This window comes from Ascaphus truei, chromosome 5 (genome assembly GCF_040206685.1).
Source record: "Ascaphus truei isolate aAscTru1 chromosome 5, aAscTru1.hap1, whole genome shotgun sequence".
Lineage (NCBI taxonomy): Eukaryota > Metazoa > Chordata > Amphibia > Anura > Ascaphidae > Ascaphus > Ascaphus truei.
In genome coordinates, this window is record NC_134487.1 from 191,362,020 (window position 1) to 191,384,519 (window position 22,500).

The 22,500-nt window shown below is 53.6% G+C and overlaps 2 protein-coding genes across 4 annotated transcripts in view; both read right to left on the reverse strand.

Annotated features, from left to right (window-relative positions):
- The window catches only part of LOC142495691 (ankyrin-1-like), a 538,760-nt gene that overhangs the window by 332,169 nt on the left and 184,091 nt on the right, over positions 1-22,500 (reverse strand). The window lies entirely within an intron of this gene.
- LOC142495684 (tumor necrosis factor receptor superfamily member 10B-like) overlaps positions 12,458-22,500 on the reverse strand; it is a 49,835-nt gene continuing 39,792 nt past the window's right edge. Inside the window, exons 5-9 of one of the 2 annotated variants that reach the window (XM_075601486.1) lie at positions 20,376-20,455; positions 19,668-19,751; positions 19,523-19,542; positions 19,312-19,393; positions 12,458-12,891 (exon numbers count right to left, since the gene is read on the reverse strand). In XM_075601486.1, coding sequence (XP_075457601.1) covers positions 12,596-12,891; positions 19,312-19,393; positions 19,523-19,542; positions 19,668-19,751; positions 20,376-20,455 — 562 coding nt within the window. In that variant the 3' untranslated portion in view covers positions 12,458-12,595. Of the gene's footprint in view, positions 12,892-19,311; positions 19,421-19,522; positions 19,543-19,667; positions 19,752-20,375; positions 20,456-22,500 lie in introns of both variants that reach the window. The other variant, XM_075601485.1, reaches the window with a different exon arrangement.

Sequence of the window (22,500 nt, forward strand, 5' to 3'; positions counted from 1 at the left end):
ATCGTCATGGCTACCGGAACAAAGTAACGCGGCAAATTGTTAGATACTGTTAGTCCAGCATGTAATAGCATCGCTAAGTACACAATCTAGCAATTAAGCATACATAATATCCCTATCCACATGAACCGGCACCTAACAGTGCCTCTCACCCTCTGACCGGCATGTAAGCGTCATGACGTCAGTCCTGTAGCCGCCTCCCACCTGACGCACGTTTCGCTGGGGCGCTTTTTCAAAGGTGGTGACGTGGGGAGCTACGAGCAGAGTACAGTATAAATAGTGTTGAGTTACCAATGTGATATGCAGGTAATCTGTCAATGCACCAAAAAATACGTTGGCAAGACCATTCGTGAGTTCCGCCAACGTATTTTGGACCATCTAGGGGCAATACGCAATCATCTGGATAGGTAAAAAGGAATGCAAGCAGGAACAAGACATGGGGTATACCAACTAGCAGGGGGAGGATAGGCAAACCATCTCCGACATGAGCAGAGGGGGGTTGCCAAGGCAACAGACTAGGAAGCCAAAAGGGAAAGCAACAATGTAACAGCATTACACTGAAGAGTGATGGATGCCTCAGACCATGGAAAATAAACATACAAAGAGGTTCCAGGACACTCCCCGTCTGGTATTGTAAAATACCACTATATCAAACATATGTGGAACATATAGAATATAACAACAATATGATAAAGACCATATTCCACATTCACGTGGTACCGGCCAGTACCACTAGGGCTCCAAAGTCCTTTGGTGCCATAGGTGCCCCAATCCATGGTGGTTGGGTGCTCCTCAATGTCTATTTGGCAATATAGATGCTAAGCAGGCACACCAATCCAGGATGACTGGGTGCTCCTCAAGGTCTCTTAGGAGTCCATAGAATGGGTAGGACCCACAAAAATGGCAACAGGGACACCCTGGTGGTGGTATCCCAAGTCCTCAAAGTCCCGGTAAAAGTTCTGGCTCTGACAATTGCTGAAACTGCAAACATAAACGTTGTCAAGGCTCATGGGCGAGTTGAGCTGAACTTGCCTCCGGGATCATGAAGTATTGTCTGTTGGATAATTCCAACTGTGTGTTCCCAGCACACATGAGGTCTGATAAGTTGACCACCTGTTCTTAAGGGGTTACCCTTATTGATTGTAGGATTCAACTTCCAGAAGGAACTCCCTTTAGAGAGGTCCCTTTTCCCACTGACACTGCTGGGTCTTGTCTGCATGCACCTCCTTCCAGACACAACTGAGGACAATCTTCTGTTATTGCGCTTACACTGCTTTGTCCTTTGCAGAGATGCCAACCACGGTGGCTGTCTACTTTACCACCAGGTGTCTGGCTGAAAGCAGTGGTAGCACACTTGAGACCTGCAAACGCTCGTTGGAGCATTGTCCATTTTGAGGAACGATGGGATTCTTGCATATTTTCAGGTGTCATGTTTGTGACCATAGCATAGACTTGGGGGTGGACCTCTGTGGCTGCTTCCGGGATTATTAATTGAAATGTATCTACTGGAAGAGATGGGATCTCATCAGGTTGTGTAAAAGAGTTAGGTTCTGTTGGCAATGACGTGCTCTGTGGATGAGATGTAGATACTAACCCAGTAGCATGGTCTGCAGGGTTCTGGTCTATAGACACATTGTGCCACTGATTTGTCTGTGTGGATTTCTTGACTCCTTTTCCTTTGTTTAGGAGATAGAACAGAGGCAGAGCCATACACCTGTTTGTCTTGTCTTTGAAGTGTTCTTTGTCAATCACCTTCAGGAGATCTTTCTCTTCCTTTGGTCAAGTTGGTACGTTGTCTTTTGTCGTCTGGACTATTGTACATCCTAGGCCCCTGTCACATTCCTCTGATATAAATATGTCTTTGTGGTTTTCAGGGGTATGACCTTGTTTCTCTACGTTGCCAAGCCTTTCTTACACTTGGATATGGCTAGGGCATGGTTTGAAGAGGGATGTGTCCACATTCCATTATGTTCGTTCTTCGTGCATCGATGTAATCCGATTTATGCCTTTGTCAATGCCTTTGTTGCCCACTATCACACATCCTAGATCAAGTCTTTGGGCAAACAGAACATTATGGGGTCCGTTGCACTGTTCCAGGATTTTGTACACTCTCAGGATGTCCCTGCCGAGCAGTAGCTAAATCTTCACATCATGTTCTAACGGCGGGATGCGGTCGCTATTCCCCTAAGGTATGGGTGATGACATGCTACGTCTGGTGTGGGAATCTCGTTCCTGTTTGCTGCCATCTGATTGCACTCTATAAGCGTAGGGAGTGGTATTTTTATTCTACCATCTATGGAACGTATGGTGTAGCCATTTGCTCTCCTCCCTGTCATCTCCATCAGTCCTGTGCATGTCTCGTGTGTTGAATAAGTTAAAGAATTCTGACCTGACTAATGATCGGTTGCTTTGATCATCGATGATCGCATACATCCTAGTAGCCCTTTCAGGTTGTCCCTTGGGGTATACTGCAACAAGGCATATTTTTGAGCAGGACCTCTGGTCACATCCTTCTCCGCAAACCTCGGTGCACTGGGATGTGATGGATGGTGATGGAGTCTTCTCTTCTCCCTCCTACCCGTCATGCTTTGCCATTTAGGTAGGGTTGTTGACTTGGTTGAGGGTCAGTGCCTTTGGATGTAAAGATGTTACATGCTTGTCACTATTGCACACTGTACATTTAATGGCTTCTTTACAGTCTTTGAACAGATGAGCGCAGGAAGCGCAGCCTCTGAAGCAAACTCCAAATTCCTTGAGTAAGTTTTTGCATTCCTCTATGGGCTTAATTCTAAACCCAAAACACCTGTTAAGTGGGAGTGTCTTCGTACGTAAGGGACATTCCCTATTTGGGTCCGCCGTCTTCCCACTTGTGGTGATAGAATGATTGGGGCATGTAGATGATGTACAAGACACGTCTGTCCTGTGGACCGAGATAGGCGTTCTGGTGTTACCGTATCTTGTCACGGGTCCTTCATTCTTGAGGTAGCTTGCACTGGGTGCAGTTGGTATACCTATGACGAAGCTGGGATAATTTTTGCTTTTAGCTGCTTCACGAATAAAGTTCAAGAAGAATGAGAAGGGAGGGAAGGCGACTTGCTTCTCCCTTTGGATTTTGAACCTTGTGAAGACCATCTTTCTTGAAGGTTATGAGGTAGTTTCTCCAAGCTGGGTTTCACCCCACAAGCAGAGTCTAAGATGTTGAAACCTGGTAGAGATTAATTAGCCTTTGTAGACTCCACGTCCTGCAGCTGATCTCCGAGCTCTCATAACTTTGTATAATCTTTGACCAAGATTCTGGGGAAGTTGTCAATTCTATTGAAAAGTGCACCTTCAATCACTTCTCGACTGCCATAGCTCTCCTCCTAGTCTTTCCCATACTAAGTGAAGACCTACTTGAGGGCGGTTTACATTTGCTGCTCTGAGGATTCTTTCCCCTACCATCTGGCTAGCAGGTTAAGTTCTTCTCTTGCAGTGACGTCCATGCAGCTCTTGTTGTGGGCTGGGGAACACAGCTCTTCTTGCGGGGAGACAACCGGTATACTTCCGGCTGATGGCGTCACTCACGGCGACTCAACAACAACAAGAGCTGCACGGATCCCAGTGACGGATGCCAGGCGAGACCTTCGGAGTGTAAGACGCAGAGGACACAGAGGTCCCACGTTCAGGTGGTCCGAAAGGTGTTCCAGCCGATTGTGACGACCCCTGGGGCCCCGTGGTATCTGAGACGGAGGAGACTGGAGCTAGTGATATCACCCATTTTTTATGTGCCCATTTGCTATCATGACACTGTGTGTTAATTTTATTGCATGTATAAAAGATATTATTGTGTTACGCTATGGAAGCCTCTCTTTCCTTTCTATAACCCTGATTGCTGAGGTTGCTGTGTATGCTGTTCACATTTCATCAACTATCCAGTTGTGGGGTCATCTACCTTTTCACAGAGTCAAGCAATTGCCACTGATCTCTGACATGACTGATTATATCTGAGACCACGTGATTCTCCATTTAATAGATACAACCACAACACATCGTTTGAATGAACTTTATTTGCACTGTGTATGCTTTTCTATTTGTTGCATATTGAAAACTGCGCTCCCCTGCTTTCCCAAGACGTGCTGCAACAAGGAGTGGATACCACAGATCATCCACTTAAGTGAAAAAAAATGCAGCTCTAAACCCTTATCACTCATTTGTAATTATACACATTGTGTTTATATACACCTTTATTATATATTTATTCTCACTGCGCCACCCACTGTTTGCATCCTTTTGCATATTTCTATCACTTCACGGTTGGGAAAGAATGCAAGCAGGAACAAGACATGGGGTATACCAACTAGCGGGGGAAGGATGGACATACCATCTCAGATATGAGCAGAGGGGGTTGCCAAGGCAACAGGCTGGGAAGCCACAAGGCAAAGCTACAATGTAGCAGCATTACACTGAGGAGTGATGGCTGCCTCAGAACAAGGAAAATAAAATATACACAGAGGTTCTAGGACAATATATATATAAACGTTACATTAGAAACACACACATACATATACAGTATATGCATACAAACACATAAAGGTGTATGTGTATATTAAGACTCCTATACCATGGCAGCATGGTTGTGGGTGGCTATACACTACATTTTGTTTCAAAAACCCACCTACCAAACAAACGCTCCTTTCTGCTCAGCTGGCTGCGATATGGACTTGTTGGGAATTAGGTGAAAACATCAGTGTCACACTTTTAAGAGGGTTTTTTTTTTTTACCCACTTGTATCCAAAAGAAAACGCTGAATAGATAGTTATGTCTTGTTTATGGGATGTAGAAATGCCTGTGTGTATGTGAGTGGGGACGCGGGCACTGCCACTGTGTGTATGTGAGGGGGGGCGCGGGCATTGCCGCTGTGTGTATGTGAGGGGGGGCGCGGGCATTGCCGCTGTGTGTGTATGTGAAGGGGGCACAGGCACTCCCGCTGAGTGCAAGGGGGGGCGCGGGCACTGCCTCTGTGTGTGTGAGGGGGCGTTGGAACTGCCCCTGTATGTGAGGGGGTGTGGGAATTGCCGCTGTGTGTATGCGAGGGGGCGTGGGAACTGCCTCTGTGTGGTTGAGGGGGCGCGGGCACTGCCACTGTGTGTATGCGAGGGGGGACGTGTGCACTGCCACTGTGTGTATGTGAGGGGGCGCGGGCACTGCCTCTGTGTGGTTGAGGGGGCGTGGGAACTGCCTCAGTGTGGTTGAGGGGGCGCGGGAACTGCCGCTGTGTGGTTGAGGGGGCGCGGGAACTGCCTCTGTGTGGTTGAGGGGGCGCGGGAACTGCCTCAGTGTGGTTGAGGGGGCGTGGGAACTGTCGCTGTGTGGTTGAGGGGGCGCGGGAACTGCCTCTGTGTGGTTGAGGGGGCGCGGGAACTGCTTCAGTGTGGTTGAGGGGGCGTGGGAACTGTCGCTGTGTGGTTGAGGGGGCGTGGGAACTGCCTCAGTGTGGTTGAGGGGGCGCGGGAACTGCCTCAGTGTGGTTGAGGGGGCGCGGGAACTGCCTCAGTGTGGTTGAGGGGGCGCGGGAACTGCCTCAGTGTGGTTGAGGGGGCGCGGGAACTGCCTCAGTGTGGTTGAGGGGGCGCGGGAACTGCCTCAGTGTGGTTGAGGGGGCGTGGGAACTGTCGCTGTGTGGTTGAGGGGGCGTGGGAACTGCCTCAGTGTGGTTGAGGGGGCGCGGGAACTGCTTCAGTGTGGTTGAGGGGGCGTGGGAACTGTTGCTGTGTGTATGTGAGGGGGCGTGGGAACTGTCGCTGTGTGTATGTGAGGGGGCGTGGGAACTGTCGCTGTGTGTATGTGAGGGGGTCGCGGGCACTGCCACTGTGTGTATATGAGGGGGACATGGGCACTGTGTGAAGATTGGGCTTTGGTCCCGCCCCCGTGATGCGCCCTGTGACGAGACAGGTGACGCGCCTCGCACTGAGGTTGAGCACAGGCACCGTGCGCCCAGGCATGAAGACACTGCACGGATCGATCTTAGGCCTGGCCCCCGTGACGCATCGCGTGACGCCACGGAGAACGTCCCTCGCGCTCACGCACCTACGCGCTGTCGTCGCTTCACCAGGGGCATGCAAGGGGTTAATGCAATCTCCAATTACCCCACACCTGTGGTACACTCCGCTCCTGTTTACCAGTGGACAGAATATGTCTGATTCATTGCTCACAGCCTGGAGCAGCCCTGCCATTGGCTGTCACTCCCTTATATGCTCAGCCAGCCCTCCTCCAAGTTGGCTGAGCTAACCTTTGTTTTGTAACTGTTCTTGCCTCAAGCATCCTGCTGCCTTGCCTTGTGATGCCTGCCTGCTGCCTTTTCGTGATACTGACCTTTGCTTGTACCTGGTCCTCTGCCTTCTCTGACCCTTGACATCGGCTTGTATTTGGACGCCCACCTTCTGCATTCCTGGACCCCGGTTTCGCACAACGACCATCCGACTTCCCCAACCCCAGACCACAGCGAGTACCACGACCATCCGACTTCCCCAACCCCAGACCACAGCGAGTACCACGACCATCCGACTTCCCCAACCCCAGACCACAGCGAGTACCATGACCATCCGACTTCCCCAACCCCAGACCACAGCGAGTACCACGACCATCCGACTTCCCCAACCCCAGACCACAGCGAGTACCATGACCATCCGACTTCCCCAACCCCAGACCACAGCGAGTACCACGACCATCCGACTTCCCCAACCCCAGACCACAGCGAGTACCATGACCATCCGACTTCTCCAACCCCAGACCACGGTGAATACCACGACCAATCTAACCTCTCCTACCCTGACCCGGCTACACGACTACGACTCTGCAATCCGGACGCGGTTACGCGGTTGTTGGTCGGTGTATTCTAACATCCCCTCCTCAGCCTCGTAGTCTTGTCCTGTTTGTGGTGAGCACCCGTTACACACTGCATGTGTATGTGAGGGGGGACGTGGGCTCTGCTGCTGTATGTATGTGAGGGGGCACGGCTGCTGTGTGGATGTGAGGGGGGGCATGGACACTGCCGTTGTGTGTATGTGAGGGGGGGACGTAGGTACTGCCACTCTATGAATGTGAGGGGGGGCGCACGCACTGCCGCTGTTTGCATGTGAGGGACACAGGCAATGCCGCTGTGTGTAAGTGACGGGGTGCGGGCACTGCCTCTGTGTATGTGAGGGGGGCGTGAGCACCCGCCACTGTGTGTATGTGAGGGGGGCGTGGACACCCACCACTGTGTATGAGGGGTGCGTGGACACCCGCCACTGTGTGTATGTGAGGGGGGGTGAACACCCGCCACTGTGTGTGTATGTGAGGGGGGATGCAGGCACTGCCTCTGTGTATGTGAGGGGGGCGTGATCACCCGCCACTGTGTGTATGTGAGGGGGGCGTGGACACCCGCCAAGGTGTATGTGAGGGGGGCGTGGACACCCGCCACTGTGTGTATGTGAGGGGGGGTTCAGGCACTGCCTCTGTGTGTATATGAGGGGGGGTGCAGGCACTGCCCCTGTGTATGTGAGGGGGGCCGTGGACACTGCCGTTGTGTGTATGTGAGGGGGGCCGTGGACACTGCCGTTGTGTGTATGTGAGGGGGGCCGTGGACACTGCCGTTGTGTGTATGTGAGGGGGCATGGACACTGCAATTGTGTGTATGTGAGGGGGGCGCGGGCACTGCCACTGTGTGTATGTGAGGGGGCATGGACACTGCAATTGTGTGTATGTGAGGGGGCATGGAAACTGCAATTGTGTGTATGTGAGGGTGGGCAGGCACTGCAGCTGTGGGTATGTGAGGGGGAACACAGGCAATGCCGCTGTGTGTATGTGACAGGGCGCGGGCACTCCCGCTGAGTATATGTGAGGGGGGTTGCAGGCACTGCCACTGTGTATGTGAGGGGGGGGGCGCGCAGGCACTGCCGCTGTGTATGTGAGGGGTCGTGGGCACTGCCTCTGTGTATGTGAGGGGGGGGGGGCACAGGCACTGCCGCTGTGTGTATGTGAGGGGGGGGGGGGAGCGCGCAGGCACTGCCGCTGTGTGAGGGGTCGTGGGCACTGCCTCTGTGTATGTGAGGGGGGGGGCACAGGCACTGCCGCTGTGTGTATGTGAGGGGGGGGGGGGCGCGCAGGCACTGCCGCTGTGTGAGGGGTCGTGGGCACTGCCTCTGTGTATGTGAGGGGGGGGGCGCAGGCACTGCCGCTGTGTGTATGTGAGGGGGGGGCGTAGGCACTGCCGCTGTGTGTATGTGAGGGGGGGCGCGGGCACTTCTGCTGTGTGTATGTGAGGGGGGGGGGGCGCAGGCACTTCTGCTGTGTGTATTTGAGGGGGGGCGCGGGCACTGCCGCTTTGTGTATGTGAGGGGGGGCGCAGGCACTGCCGCTGTGTATATGAGAAGTCGTGGGCACTGCCTCTGTGTATGTGAGGGGAGGCGCGGGCACTTCTGCTGTGTGTATGTGAGGGGGGCGCGGGCACTGCCGCTGTATGTATGTGAGGGGCGTGCAGGCACTACTGCTGTGTGTGAGGGGTTGTGGGCACTGCCGCTGTGTGTGTGAGGGGTTGTGGGCACTGCCGCTGTGTGTGTGTGTGAGGGGTTGTGGGCACTGCCGCTGTGTGTGTGTGTGAGGGGTTGTGGGCACTACCTCTGTGTGTGAGGGGTTGTGGGCACTGACGCTGTGTGTGTGAGGGGTTGTGGGCACTGCCGCTGTGTGTATGTGAGGGGGCACTGCCGCTGTGTGTGAGGGGGCGCGGGCACTGCCACTGTGTGTGTGAGGGGGCGTGGGCATTGCCACTGTGTATGTGAGGGTGGGCACTGCCGCTGTGTGTGAGAGGGCGCGGGCACTGCCGCTGTGTATGTGAGGGTGGGCACTGCCGCTGTGTATGTGAGTGGGCGCGAGCACTGCCGCTGTGTGTGTGAGGGGGCGCGGGCATTGCCGCTGTGTATGTGAGGGTGGGCACTGCCGCTGTGTGTGAGGGGGCGCGGGCACTGCCGCTGTGTGTATGTGAGGGGGCGGGGGCACTGCCGCTGTGTATGTGAGGGGGCGCGGGCACTGCCGCTGTGTGTATGTGAGGGGGCGGGGGCACTGCCGCTGTGTGTATGTGAGGGGGCGGGGGCACTGCCGCTGTGTATGTGAGGGGGTGCGGGCACTGCCGCTGCGTGTGAGGGGATGCGGGCACTGCCGCTGTGTATGTGAGGGGGCGCGAGCACTGCCGCTATGTGTATGTGAGGGGGTGCGGGCACTGCCGCTGTGTATGTGAGGGGGCGCGGGCACTGCCGCTGTGTATGTGAGGGGGCATGGGCACTGCCGCTGTGTATGTGAGGGGGCATGGGCACTGCCGCTATGTGTATGTGAGGGGGTGCGGGCACTGCCGCTATGTGTATGTGAGGGGGTGCGGGCACTACCTCTGTGTGTGTGAGGGGGCGTGGGCACTGCCGCTGTGTGTATGTGAGGGGGAGCGGGCACTGCCACTGTGTTTATGTGAGGGTGGGTGAGCACTGCCGCTGTGTGTATGTGAGGGGGGCCTGGGCACTGCCACTGTATGTACGTATGTGAGGAGCGCGCAGGCACTGCCACTGTATGTGAGGAGCACGCAGGCACTGCCACTGTATGTACGTATGTGAGGAGCACGCAGGCACTGCCACTGTATGTACGTATGTGAGGAGCACGCAGGCACTGCCACTGTATGTACGTATGTGAGGAGCACGCAGGCACTGCCACTGCCACTGTATGTATGTGAGGGGTGGCGCAGGCACTACCGCTGTGTATATGTGAAGGGGGTTCTTTTTTTTAAAATAAAATTATTTACAAGTACATACAATATTTACAGAATAACAGCATATGGAGATAATCATAAACATTACACTTTAATTTACTGAAAATCCCTTCCAAAAATAATTAAACATGTTTTTCTCCAACACCTCAGATTCCCTCTGCCGAATACGCTTTAGGTCTGATAATGTGACTTCATATTATTTCTGCCGGCATCACATACTTTTTTAGTGATACCATAAATGACATAACGATATCAAATTAACTCTCGATATCAAATTAACCAGCCATAGGGTTCTATTGTGGTGTGTTTTCTGATTTTCTGGAAACAGGACGGATACTACTTGGGGTTAGGTTTGCTTTGTCAATAAAGGGATTTTTAAATGACTAGAAATTTCTTCCCATAAGACTATAGAGACGCTATAATATAAAATAATCCATGGTTTCTATAACATTACATTTTTCCAGTGAGCAATTCATATCATCAACATCTCTATATTTTACATTCTACCTGACATAACATTTTACTGTGGAATTACAGCCATGAGACATCCTTCATTTTTTTGTGATAACCTGGGATTTTGTTTTTAAGCCACATTGTGACTGGTCTCGGCGCACGGTCTTAGTTCAAGGCTTACTGGTGATGGGTGATAACTTCCTACATCACTTATAGAGCTGCTTCCTTAATACCCATTCAATTTCTTTCCTGGTTATTTGTCATTTTCTAAAAACCTTCACGAACCGAATTATACGTAAAGGCAAATATTCTGTATTTTGTGTCATTTTTAAAAAAAATATTTCACCCTCAACCCATTTGTCAAGTAGTGGTCACAACTAATCTTTAAAAGAATGTCTCCGGGGGCTCGTGTGCGTGATGTCAATGTGGATGCACCCTAGCTGAGGAAGCTCTGTGCACTCCGCTAATATATGCAGCAAGATGGAACCACACCAGAGAGAGTTCTGGGATGGGGCAAGCTGTCTTATACCCTTTTAGGAGAGGCAGTTCCACAGCTTGCCCTCCAAGCAGTGGCATGGGAATTTCATCCCTGGCCACTCACACACTTTGCCAGGTTGGCAACACCTGGTCCTCTGGCTTCAGAACATTGAGAGAGCATGTGCACAAACCACCATCTTTGCTCATTCACTATTCAAACCCCCCACTGGCTCCATGCCACTAAGTCTGGGCTATGTTACAGGGACCCTTTGAATTGAGGATATTGGTGCTTCATTTAGCCTTTCCTGCTAACAAAAGGGATCACACCTCTAGGACAAATGTCTCTTTGATCTAGTAGCCATAAGCCCCCCTCTGAGTCTTTGCAGGACAACAGATCCTGTGAGATTTAATGCATAAAGTTTAAACATATTTTAAAACACTGCTGCCTAAAATTATACTCATACATTCTGCCGCTAAAATGTGTTAGTTTTTTGATGTATGAAATAGAGTGTAACCTAAACTGTTCCCCTTACACTAATCTTCATTTCTTACACACAGCAAATGGATCTTTTAAGATTTTTAACTTCACTTTTAAAGATCACACAGCTTTATCTTAATAAAACCCTCTCAGTCTGATACCTGACTGAGTAACGCCCTGAACCCCTATATTGGATTCAGGGTACCTGGGCATTACTTAGGCAGTGTCCCTTTAGCCATGTAAAGGTATCTTTTAAGCGTCCTCACCACCATGAAGTCATCACAATATTCAAAGGACTTCTTTTTTCCAAGGTTCTGCTTTATATAAAATATCAGGAATGTGGTTTCACAAAACAATATTAAAATAAGGGCACAGACCAACAGACCAGTTCATGATATTCCGCAACCTCCGGTGTCCGCGACAGTCACTTGCCGAACTGGTCGGCGTTCTATGTCACTTCCGGTTCCTGGTGCTTCAGTGAAACTGGTCCTCCTGGCAACCCTACGCGTTTCAACGGTGATCCGTCTTCGTCAGGGGTAAGTATGATATGTTCCGGTATCCCTTCCTTATATAATCCCTCTCTATCAATGCTATACAAACTTCTTTAATTATAACTTATGGCGGAGAGAAACGGATAACATAATATACATAATAAATAAAAAATCTATAAGAAATATATTAAAAAATGTCTAACTACATACCATAAAAAACATATTGAAAGACAACATAATTAAAATTCGGATCGTAGCAAGTTATAACATATATCCCTTCTATTTTCCCCAAACAATGTAGGAGAAAAGACATGATTCTTCTATATTTTAATAATGGATAGAAAACTAATTGTACATTTATGTGAGGAAGATGTACCCTCAAGATTATACCTTCATAATTGAACATAATGATTATAGTATAAGACAATTCAGGATACATATTATTAAGCTAAATATCTAATATCGAGCTGTTATGCTTTGGTAAAGAGGAGGTTGGAGTTTTACCGAGTGATATAGACAAAATGTGAAGCGCAAAGCGCCACGGTTCTGAAAGCGAGCAGGGGACGAGCCTCTAGTTTTTTTGTTTTCAATGAAAAGTTGGTCAAATGTGCATATTTTGCATGATAAATTATGTCATTAGATTACATTTGTGATGCCATCAATTATGTAATGCAGGGCAAAAGGCGATAGGGATTTTTATTGTGTGACCTTTATCCATATACCCGCACACAAACGACATGTGCACGCACACGATACACGCACACACTCGGAGACATGTAGTAGTAGCCACGCTTGGGTTTTTGGGTTTAATTTTTTTTCAAAAAAGTTTTTTTTTTTTAAATATAAATGATGTATTTTGTACATATATATACAGAAGAGTGAGCGTTTGCACACTCAGTCGGACGCGCATGCGGAGTCTCACACCTAGGGTCAGCTTTGTGCGTGGCGCACAAACAGATTGCTTTCCAGCAGATTGTCAGTAATGGTTTGAGCCACGGTCTGCAGCCCGATGGAGCACAGGGTTTCCAGTAAGCAGTTCACATCTCTGTTGGGGTTGTGCATGTGCCAGGTAGAGAGCATGTCGTACCGCTGCTCCTTGGCGTTCCTGTGGTTATTGGCCTCGGCCTCTTTAATCTCGTTCCCGGTGAGGCCCAGAGTTCGCACAAACTGCGCCCAGTACGTAAATGGGACAAGCTTTTCAAAGACGTAGAATGCCTGGGAAAAATCTGAGAGAGATAAGAGTGTGAGACAGCGGACAACAGAGGCAGGGAGAGGGGAAGGGAAACAAGGACAGATTCTACTGCGGGAGGTTGCGGTGTCACAATGTCAGAGGCGGCAGGGTCCCAATGTCAGAGGCGGCAGGGTCCCAATGTCAGAGGCGGCAGGGTCCCAATGTCAGAGGCGGCAGGGTCCCAATGTCAGAGGCGGCAAGGTCCCAATGTCAGAGGCGGCAGGGTCCCAATGTCAGAGGTGGCAGGGTCCCAATGTCAGAGGTGGCAGGGTCACAATGTCAGAGGTGGCAGGGTCCCAATGTCAGAGGTGGCAAGGTCCCAATGTCAGAGGCGGCAAGGTCCCAATGTCAGAGGAGGCAGGGTCCCAATGTCAGAGGTGGCAAGGTCCCAATGTCAGAGGTGGCAAGGTCCCAATGTCAGAGGCGGCAGGGTCCCAATGTCAGAGGTGGCAGGGTCCCAATGTCAGAGGTGGCAGGGTCACAATGTCAGAGGCGGCAGGGTCCCAATGTCAGAGGCGGCAAGGTCCCAATGTCAGAGGTGGCAGGGTCCCAATGTCAGAGGTGGCAGGGTCACAATGTCAGAGGAGGCAGGATCCCAATGTCAGAGGTGGCAGGGTCCCAATGTCAGAGGTGGCAGGGTCCCAATGTCAGAGGTGGCAGGGTCACAATGTCAGAGGTGGCAGGGTCACAATGTCAGAGGTGGCAGGATCCCAATGTCAGAGGTGGCAAGGTCCTAATGTCAGAGGTGGCAGGGTCCCAATGTCAGAGGAGGCAGGGTCCCAATCTCAGAGGCGGCAGGGTCCCAATGTCAGAGGTGGCAGGGTCACAATGTCAGAGGAGGCAGGGTCCCAATGTCAGAGGTGGCAAGGTCCTAATGTCAGAGGTGGCAGGGTCCCAATGTCAGAGGCAGCAGGGTCACAATGTCAGAGGTGCAGGGTCCCAATGTCAGAGGCGGCAGGGTCCCAATGTCAGAGGAGGCAGGGTCCCAATGTCAGAGGCGGCAGGGTCCCAATGTCAGAGGTGCAGGGTCCCAATGTCAGAGGCGGCAGGGTCACAATGTCAGAGGAGGCAGGGTCCCAATGTCAGAGGAGGCAGGGTCCCAATGTCAGAGGTGGCAGGGTCACAATGTCAGAGGCGACAGGGTCCCAATGTCAGAGGTGGCAGGGTCACAATGTCAGAGGTGGCAGGGTCACAATGTCAGAGGTGGCAGGATCCCAATGTCAGAGGTGGCAAGGTCCCAATGTCAGAGGCGGCAGGGTCCCAATGTCAGAGGTGGCAGGGTCCCAATGTCAGAGGCGGCAGGGTCCCAATGTCAGAGGAGGCAGGGTCCCAATGTCAGAGGTGGCAGGGTCACAATGTCAGAGGTGGCAGGGTCACAATGTCAGAGGTGCAGGGTCCCAATGTCAGAGGTGGCAGGGTCCCAATGTCAGAGGTGGCAGGGTCCCAATGTCAGAGGAGGCAGGGTCCCAATGTCAGAGGAGGCAGGGTCCCAATGTCAGAGGAGGCAGGGTCCCAATGTCAGAGGTGGCAGGGTCCCAATGTCAGAGGTGGCAGGGTCCCAATGTCAGAGGTGGCAGGGTCACAATGTCAGAGGTGCAGGGTCCCAATGTCAGAGGAGGCAGGGTCCCAATGTCAGAGGTGGCAGGGTCACAATGTCAGAGGCGGCAAGGTCCCAATGTCAGAGGTGGCAGGGTCCCAATGTCAGAGGTGGCAGGGTCCCAATGTCAGAGGTGGCAGGGTCACAATGTCAGAGGAGGCAGGGTCCCAATGTCAGAGGCGGCAGGGTCCCAATGTCAGAGGCGGCAAGGTCCCAATGTCAGAGGCGGCAGGGTCCCAATGTCAGAGGCGGCAAGGTCCCAATGTCAGAGGTGGCAGGGTCCCAATGTCAGAGGAGGCAAGGTCCCAATGTCAGAGGTGGCAGGGTCACAATGTCAGAGGAGGCAGGGTCCCAATGTCAGAGGCGGCAAGGTCCCAATGTCAGAGGCGGCAAGGTCACAATGTCAGAGGTGGCAGGGTCCCAATGTCAGAGGAGGCAGGGTCACAATGTCAGAGGCGGCAGGGTCCCAATGTCAGAGGCGGCAGGGTCCCAATGTCAGAGGAGGCAGGGTCCCAATGTCAGAGGCGGCAGGGTCACAATGTCAGAGGCGGCAGGGTCCCAATGTCAGAGGTGGCAGGGTCCCAATGTCAGAGGCGGCAGGGTCACAATGTCAGAGGTGGCAGGGTCCCAATGTCAGAGGCGGCAGGGTCCCAATGTCAGAGGCGGCAGGGTCCCAATGTCAGAGGCGGCAGGGTCCCAATGTCAGAGGCGGCAAGGTCACAATGTCAGAGGAGGCAGGGTCCCAATGTCAGAGGCGGCAAGGTCCCAATGTCAGAGGTGGCAGGGTCCCAATGTCAGAGGCGGCAAGGTCCCAATGTCAGAGGCGGCAAGGTCACAATGTCAGAGGTGGCAGGGTCACAATGTCAGAGGTGGCAGGGTCACAATGTCAGAGGTGGCAGGGTCCCAATGTCAGAGGCGGCAAGGTCCCAATGTCAGAGGCGGCAGGGTCCCAATGTCAGAGGCGGCAGGGTCACAATGTCAGAGGCGGCAGGGTCCCAATGTCAGAGGTGGCAGGGTCCCAATGTCAGAGGTGGCAGGATCCCAATGTCAGAGGCGGCAGGGTCCCAATGTCAGAGGCGGCAGGGTCCCAATGTCAGAGGCGGCAGGGTCCCAATGTCAGAGGTGGCAGGGTCCCAATGTCAGAGGTGGCAGGGTCACAATGTCAGAGGTGGCAGGGTCACAATGTCAGAGGAGGCAGGGTCACAATGTCAGAGGTGGCAGGGTCCCAATGTCAGAGGTGGCAGGGTCACAATGTCAGAGGTGGCAAGGTCCCAATGTCAGAGGCGGCAAGGTCACAATGTCAGAGGAGGCAGGGTCACAATGTCAGAGGCGGCAAGGTCCCAATGTCAGAGGCGGCAAGGTCACAATGTCAGAGGAGGCAAGGTCACAATGTCAGAGGCGGCAAGGTCCCAATGTCAGAGGCGGCAAGGTCCCAATGTCAGAGGCGGCAAGGTCACAATGTCAGAGGAGGCAAGGTCCCAATGTCAGAGGCAGCAGGGTCACAATGTCAGAGGTGCAGGGTCCCAATGTCAGAGGCGGCAGGGTCCCAATGTCAGAGGAGGCAGGGTCCCAATGTCAGAGGCGGCAGGGTCCCAATGTCAGAGGTGCAGGGTCCCAATGTCAGAGGCGGCAGGGTCACAATGTCAGAGGAGGCAGGGTCCCAATGTCAGAGGAGGCAGGGTCCCAATGTCAGAGGTGGCAGGGTCACAATGTCAGAGGCGACAGGGTCCCAATGTCAGAGGTGGCAGGGTCACAATGTCAGAGGTGGCAGGGTCACAATGTCAGAGGTGGCAGGATCCCAATGTCAGAGGTGGCAAGGTCCCAATGTCAGAGGCGGCAGGGTCCCAATGTCAGAGGTGGCAGGGTCCCAATGTCAGAGGCGGCAGGGTCCCAATGTCAGAGGAGGCAGGGTCCCAATGTCAGAGGTGGCAGGGTCACAATGTCAGAGGTGCAGGGTCCCAATGTCAGAGGTGGCAGGGTCCCAATGTCAGAGGTGGCAGGGTCCCAATGTCAGAGGAGGCAGGGTCCCAATGTCAGAGGAGGCAGGGTCCCAATGTCAGAGGAGGCAGGGTCCCAATGTCAGAGGTGGCAGGGTCCCAATGTCAGAGGTGGCAGGGTCCCAATGTCAGAGGTGGCAGGGTCACAATGTCAGAGGTGCAGGGTCCCAATGTCAGAGGAGGCAGGGTCCCAATGTCAGAGGTGGCAGGGTCACAATGTCAGAGGCGGCAAGGTCCCAATGTCAGAGGTGGCAGGGTCCCAATGTCAGAGGTGGCAGGGTCCCAATGTCAGAGGTGGCAGGGTCACAATGTCAGAGGAGGCAGGGTCCCAATGTCAGAGGCGGCAGGGTCCCAATGTCAGAGGCGGCAAGGTCCCAATGTCAGAGGCGGCAGGGTCCCAATGTCAGAGGCGGCAAGGTCCCAATGTCAGAGGTGGCAGGGTCCCAATGTCAGAGGAGGCAAGGTCCCAATGTCAGAGGTGGCAGGGTCACAATGTCAGAGGAGGCAGGGTCCCAATGTCAGAGGCGGCAAGGTCCCAATGTCAGAGGCGGCAAGGTCACAATGTCAGAGGTGGCAGGGTCCCAATGTCAGAGGAGGCAGGGTCACAATGTCAGAGGCGGCAGGGTCCCAATGTCAGAGGCGGCAGGGTCCCAATGTCAGAGGAGGCAGGGTCCCAATGTCAGAGGCGGCAGGGTCACAATGTCAGAGGCGGCAGGGTCCCAATGTCAGAGGTGGCAGGGTCCCAATGTCAGAGGCGGCAGGGTCACAATGTCAGAGGTGGCAGGGTCCCAATGTCAGAGGCGGCAGGGTCCCAATGTCAGAGGCGGCAGGGTCCCAATGTCAGAGGCGGCAGGGTCCCAATGTCAGAGGCGGCAAGGTCACAATGTCAGAGGAGGCAGGGTCCCAATGTCAGAGGCGGCAAGGTCCCAATGTCAGAGGTGGCAGGGTCCCAATGTCAGAGGCGGCAAGGTCCCAATGTCAGAGGCGGCAAGGTCACAATGTCAGAGGTGGCAGGGTCACAATGTCAGAGGTGGCAGGGTCACAATGTCAGAGGTGGCAGGGTCCCAATGTCAGAGGCGGCAAGGTCCCAATGTCAGAGGCGGCAGGGTCCCAATGTCAGAGGCGGCAGGGTCACAATGTCAGAGGCGGCAGGGTCCCAATGTCAGAGGTGGCAGGGTCCCAATGTCAGAGGTGGCAGGATCCCAATGTCAGAGGCGGCAGGGTCCCAATGTCAGAGGCGGCAGGGTCCCAATGTCAGAGGCGGCAGGGTCCCAATGTCAGAGGTGGCAGGGTCCCAATGTCAGAGGTGGCAGGGTCACAATGTCAGAGGTGGCAGGGTCACAATGTCAGAGGAGGCAGGGTCACAATGTCAGAGGTGGCAGGGTCCCAATGTCAGAGGTGGCAGGGTCACAATGTCAGAGGTGGCAAGGTCCCAATGTCAGAGGCGGCAAGGTCACAATGTCAGAGGAGGCAGGGTCACAATGTCAGAGGCGGCAAGGTCCCAATGTCAGAGGCGGCAAGGTCACAATGTCAGAGGAGGCAAGGTCACAATGTCAGAGGCGGCAAGGTCCCAATGTCAGAGGCGGCAAGGTCCCAATGTCAGAGGCGGCAAGGTCACAATGTCAGAGGAGGCAAGGTCCCAATGTCAGAGGCGGCAAGGTCCCAATGTCAGAGGCGGCAGGGTCCCAATGTCAGAGGCGGCAGGGTCCCAATGTCAGAGGCGGCAAGGTCACAATGTCAGAGGAGGCAAGGTCCCAATGTCAGAGGCGGCAAGGTCACAATGTCAGAGGCGGCAGGGTCCCAATGTCAGAGGCGGCAGGGTCCCAATGTCAGAGGCGGCAGGGTCCCAATGTCAGAGGTGGCAGGGTCCCAATGTCAGAGTTTGCAGGGTCCCAATGTCAGAGGTGGCAGGGTCCCAATGTCAGAGGTGGCAGGGTCCCAATGTCAGAGGCGGCAGGGTCACAATGTCAGAGGCGGCAAGGTCACAATGTCAGAGGCGGCAAGGTCACAATGTCAGAGGTGGCAGGGTCACAATGTCAGAGGCGGCAGGGTCACAATGTCAGAGGAGGCAGGGTCCCAATGTCAGAGGCGGCAGGGTCACAATGTCAGAGGCGGCAAGGTCCCAATGTCAGAAGAGGCAAGGTCCCAATGTCAGAGGAGGCAGGGTCCCAATGTCAGAGGCGGCAAGGTCCCAATGTCAGAGGTGGCAGGGTCACAATGTCAGAGGTGGCAGGGTCCCAATGTCAGAGGCGGCAAGGTCCCAATGTCAGAGGCGGCAGGGTCACAATGTCAGAGGCGGCAAGGTCACAATGTCAGAGGCGGCAAGGTCCCAATGTCAGAGGAGGCAGGGTCCCAATGTCAGAGGTGGCAGGGTCCCAATGTCAGAGGCGGCAAGGTCACAATGTCAGAGGCGGCAAGGTCCCAATGTCAGAGGCGGCAAGGTCACAATGTCAGAGGCGGCAAGGTCCCAATGTCAGAGGAGGCAGGGTCACAATGTCAGAGGTGGCAGGGTCCCAATGTCAGAGGTGGCAGGGTCCCAATGTAAGAGGTGGCAGGGTCCCAATGTAAGAGGTGGCAGGGTCCCAATGTCAGAATATCAGAAGTGACAGGGTCACAGGTCACACAGTGAGAGGCGGCAGTGTCATGGTCACAATGTTGGAGTTGGCAGCGTCACAGGGTCATAATGTCGGAGGTGACAGGGTTATAAGGTCACAATGTCTGAGGTGGAGGCACACAGGGTCAAAATGTCGGAAGTGACAGGGTAATGTCAGGGGTCACAGGGTCACAATGTCGAAGGTGGCAGGGTCACAAGTCAGCTTACTCCTCTCTCGGTCTGCTCCCTCTGGGAAAGAAAGCCTTGCTGGGAGGAGCGGTATATCAGAGTCTTCTCTTCTAGGATCCAGCTTGAAGAGACACCGATAGATGTGAGTCTGTATATACAGAACCGTGAGTACAGAGCTATGAGTATACAGGACCCACAGTTTATGCAGAGCTGTGTGTACAGGTGTGTGTATATAGAGCTGAATACTTACATGTGTAATTGAATTTCCTCCTACAAATAAATGAAACTACAGTGAAAACAGAGATCAGCATCAATCAGTTAACCCTCCCCTGCCAGAGAGCTGCAGAGCGTCGCTCCATTAACCCCTTCCCTGCTAGAGACTGCCACTCGCTCACCTCCACTTCTGTTACGTAAACAGAGATAAACTCCGAGCCCCAGAAGGATCAAGACGGCTGGGACACTGATCCAACCTATCCACCCTGGGGGCACAGAAATAAGACAAGGTCAAAAGTTAGCGGGAGGGAACGGTTAGAGGGAAGGGGTCACGCAGATAAACAGGCAGGGAAAGTGTTACAGTCGGGGGACAGAGACATAGACCGGAAAGAACACAGCCAGGGGGACAGAGACACAGCCGGGGGGGGGGACAGACAGAGACACAGTCGGGGGGGGGGGGGGACAGAGACACAGCCGGGGGAAGGGGGACAGAGACACAGCCGGGGGGGGACGGACGGACAGAGACACAGCCGGGGGGGGGGGGCAGAGACACAGCCGGGGGGGGGGTGGACAGAGACACAGCCGGGGGGGACAGAGACACAGCCGGGGGGGGGGGGGGGGGACGGACAGAGACACAGCCGGGGGGGGGGGGCAGAGACACAGCCGGGGGCGGGGGACAGAGACACAGCCGGGGGGATAGAGACACAGCCGGGGGGGGGGGGGGGACAGAGACACAGCCGGGGGGACAGAGACACAGCCGGGGGGATAGAGACACAGCCGGGGGGGGGGGGGACAGAGACACAGCCGGGGGGATAGATACACAGCCGGGGGGGGGGACAGAGACACAGCCGGGGGGACAGAGACACAGCCGGGGGGCCCTTTACACTCACCATGTCCATAGTTGTTAGGGCCGCACTGACCATTGGATGTGGAGTTACAGGGGAGCTTGAAATCCTGCCCGGGAGGGCAACTGAGAAAGAGAGAGAAGGCATGTACAATGTGTGTATGTAGTGTAATGTGTAGGGTGGGCACATTTACAGTCTGTATTTACAGTGGTTTCATGCAGTATTTGTGTATGGCATGTGTGCATAAGGTTCATAATTTTGGCTCTGTAGGCCACCGCAATAGATTTGAAACAGCTTTTGAGTCAATTGTCCAATTACTTTTGGTCCCTTGAAAAAGAGGGGGTTATATATTAAAGAGATGTAATTCCTAAACCATTCCTCCAATTTGGATGTGAATACCCTCAAATTAAAGCTGATAGATTTGCACTTTAAGCCCATATTCATTATTTAACTGTAACTTGAATTTATTTTGGTACACAGCCGAAATAACAAAACTTGTATCGGTGTCCAATTATTTCCGGACCTAACTGTGTGTATGTGTGTATGTGTATATGTATATATATATGTGTGTGTGCGTGTGCGCGTGTTGGGTGATAATGGTGAAAGGCAGGGTTGCAGACCTGTCTAAGACATGCAAATAAGCATACAGTAATATTTCCATTTAAGATATATATAAATATATATATACACACACAGTGTTCGACAATCCTATACATTTTCACGCCCGGGGCGGGTGGATTTAACCCCCGGACGAGCTCCTATTGGCCCAAGCAGAACACGTGCTTGTTTTTTTAAATTTCCCTGCTCGCGCTAAAAAAATAAAAATAAAACTCCCCCTACCTGACAGCTGATTGGCGCGCGCTCCCAGGCTTTGTGGGCGCGCGGCCAGGCTCTATATGAGCCCGCCCCCAACGAGCGCCCATTCTTTCTGGCCGGAGATCTGTTGGAGAGTAAGTACTCTCCAATCCTCCATCTTGCGGCCCCTCTGCTCCTTCCCTGCAAGCCCCCTTACTCCTTCCCTGCAAGCCCCCTTACTCCCCGCTTCCCGCGCAGGGCCTGAGATGGTAGTGGGGGTGTTCCCCCCCTTCTCTCCTTGTCCCCGCTTACCCCGACTTCCCGCCAATCCCCACGCGGGGCAGGAGATGGTAGTGGGAGTGTTCCCCCCTTCTCTCCCTGTCCCGGCTTACCCCGGCTTCCCACCGATCCCCGCGCGGGACTGGAGATGGTCACGAGGCCTTTCCTCTTCTTCCACCTGTCGTGCGTGTGCGTGTGTTGAAGCGGCCAGTTTGGTGTGTACAGAGTTGCAAGCCGTCCGACCTGCGTTGGGGACGTGCACCGGTTCCCAGGCGGTGGAACTGGATTAGTTGATCAGCCAAGGATTACAATCCGGCCAATTTGGGTGAGCGCCAGTTTAGAAACCAATCCAACCAGCCAAGCCATAACCAGCTGATCCGGTTAAGCTTCGGTTTATCCATTGCCAATCACCGCGGTGGACCGGCCTCCAACCCCAAGCAGAGCCAGGAATGAAGCTGCAAACATAGACCGAGGAGGGAACGCCGTCCCAGATCAAGTGTGTGCTCATCTCAGGTAGAGCAGCCCTATCCCTGGGTGTGACCCATTTTCTTCTATATGTCCGGCAGAGTTGTGGCCTACACGTGTCTCTACTTAGGAATGGGCCTCACTCATTGGGGGCGTTGGGGTGTCATTCATTTGGAGGATGGGGAGAGTGTTTCCATATCCAGTAACGGGATTAGCTGCCTTATTCTGCATATAATAGCAGTGTCATATCATATACTGCAGTGATGATCCCATTGTTTGAAGTTTTAGAATCAACTCGTCGTGTGTGTGTGTGTGTGTATGGGTGGTGGGTGTATGGGTGTGTGTGTGCATGGGTGTGTATGCATGGGAGAGTGTGTTTGGTTGATAGTAACAATTTTTTATGCTGTCTACAGTTATTCCTAATGTATTTGTCCCATTCTACACCCAGTCAGTCACCCACCCGCCCAGTCAGTCACCCAGTCAGTCACCCACCCGCCCAGTCAGTCACCCACCCAGTCAGTCAGTCGCCCGCCCAGTCAGTCAGTCGCCCGCCCAGTCAGTCAGTCGCCCGCCCAGTCAGTCAGTCGCCCGCCCACCCAGTCAGTCACCCACCCAGTCAGTCACCCACCCA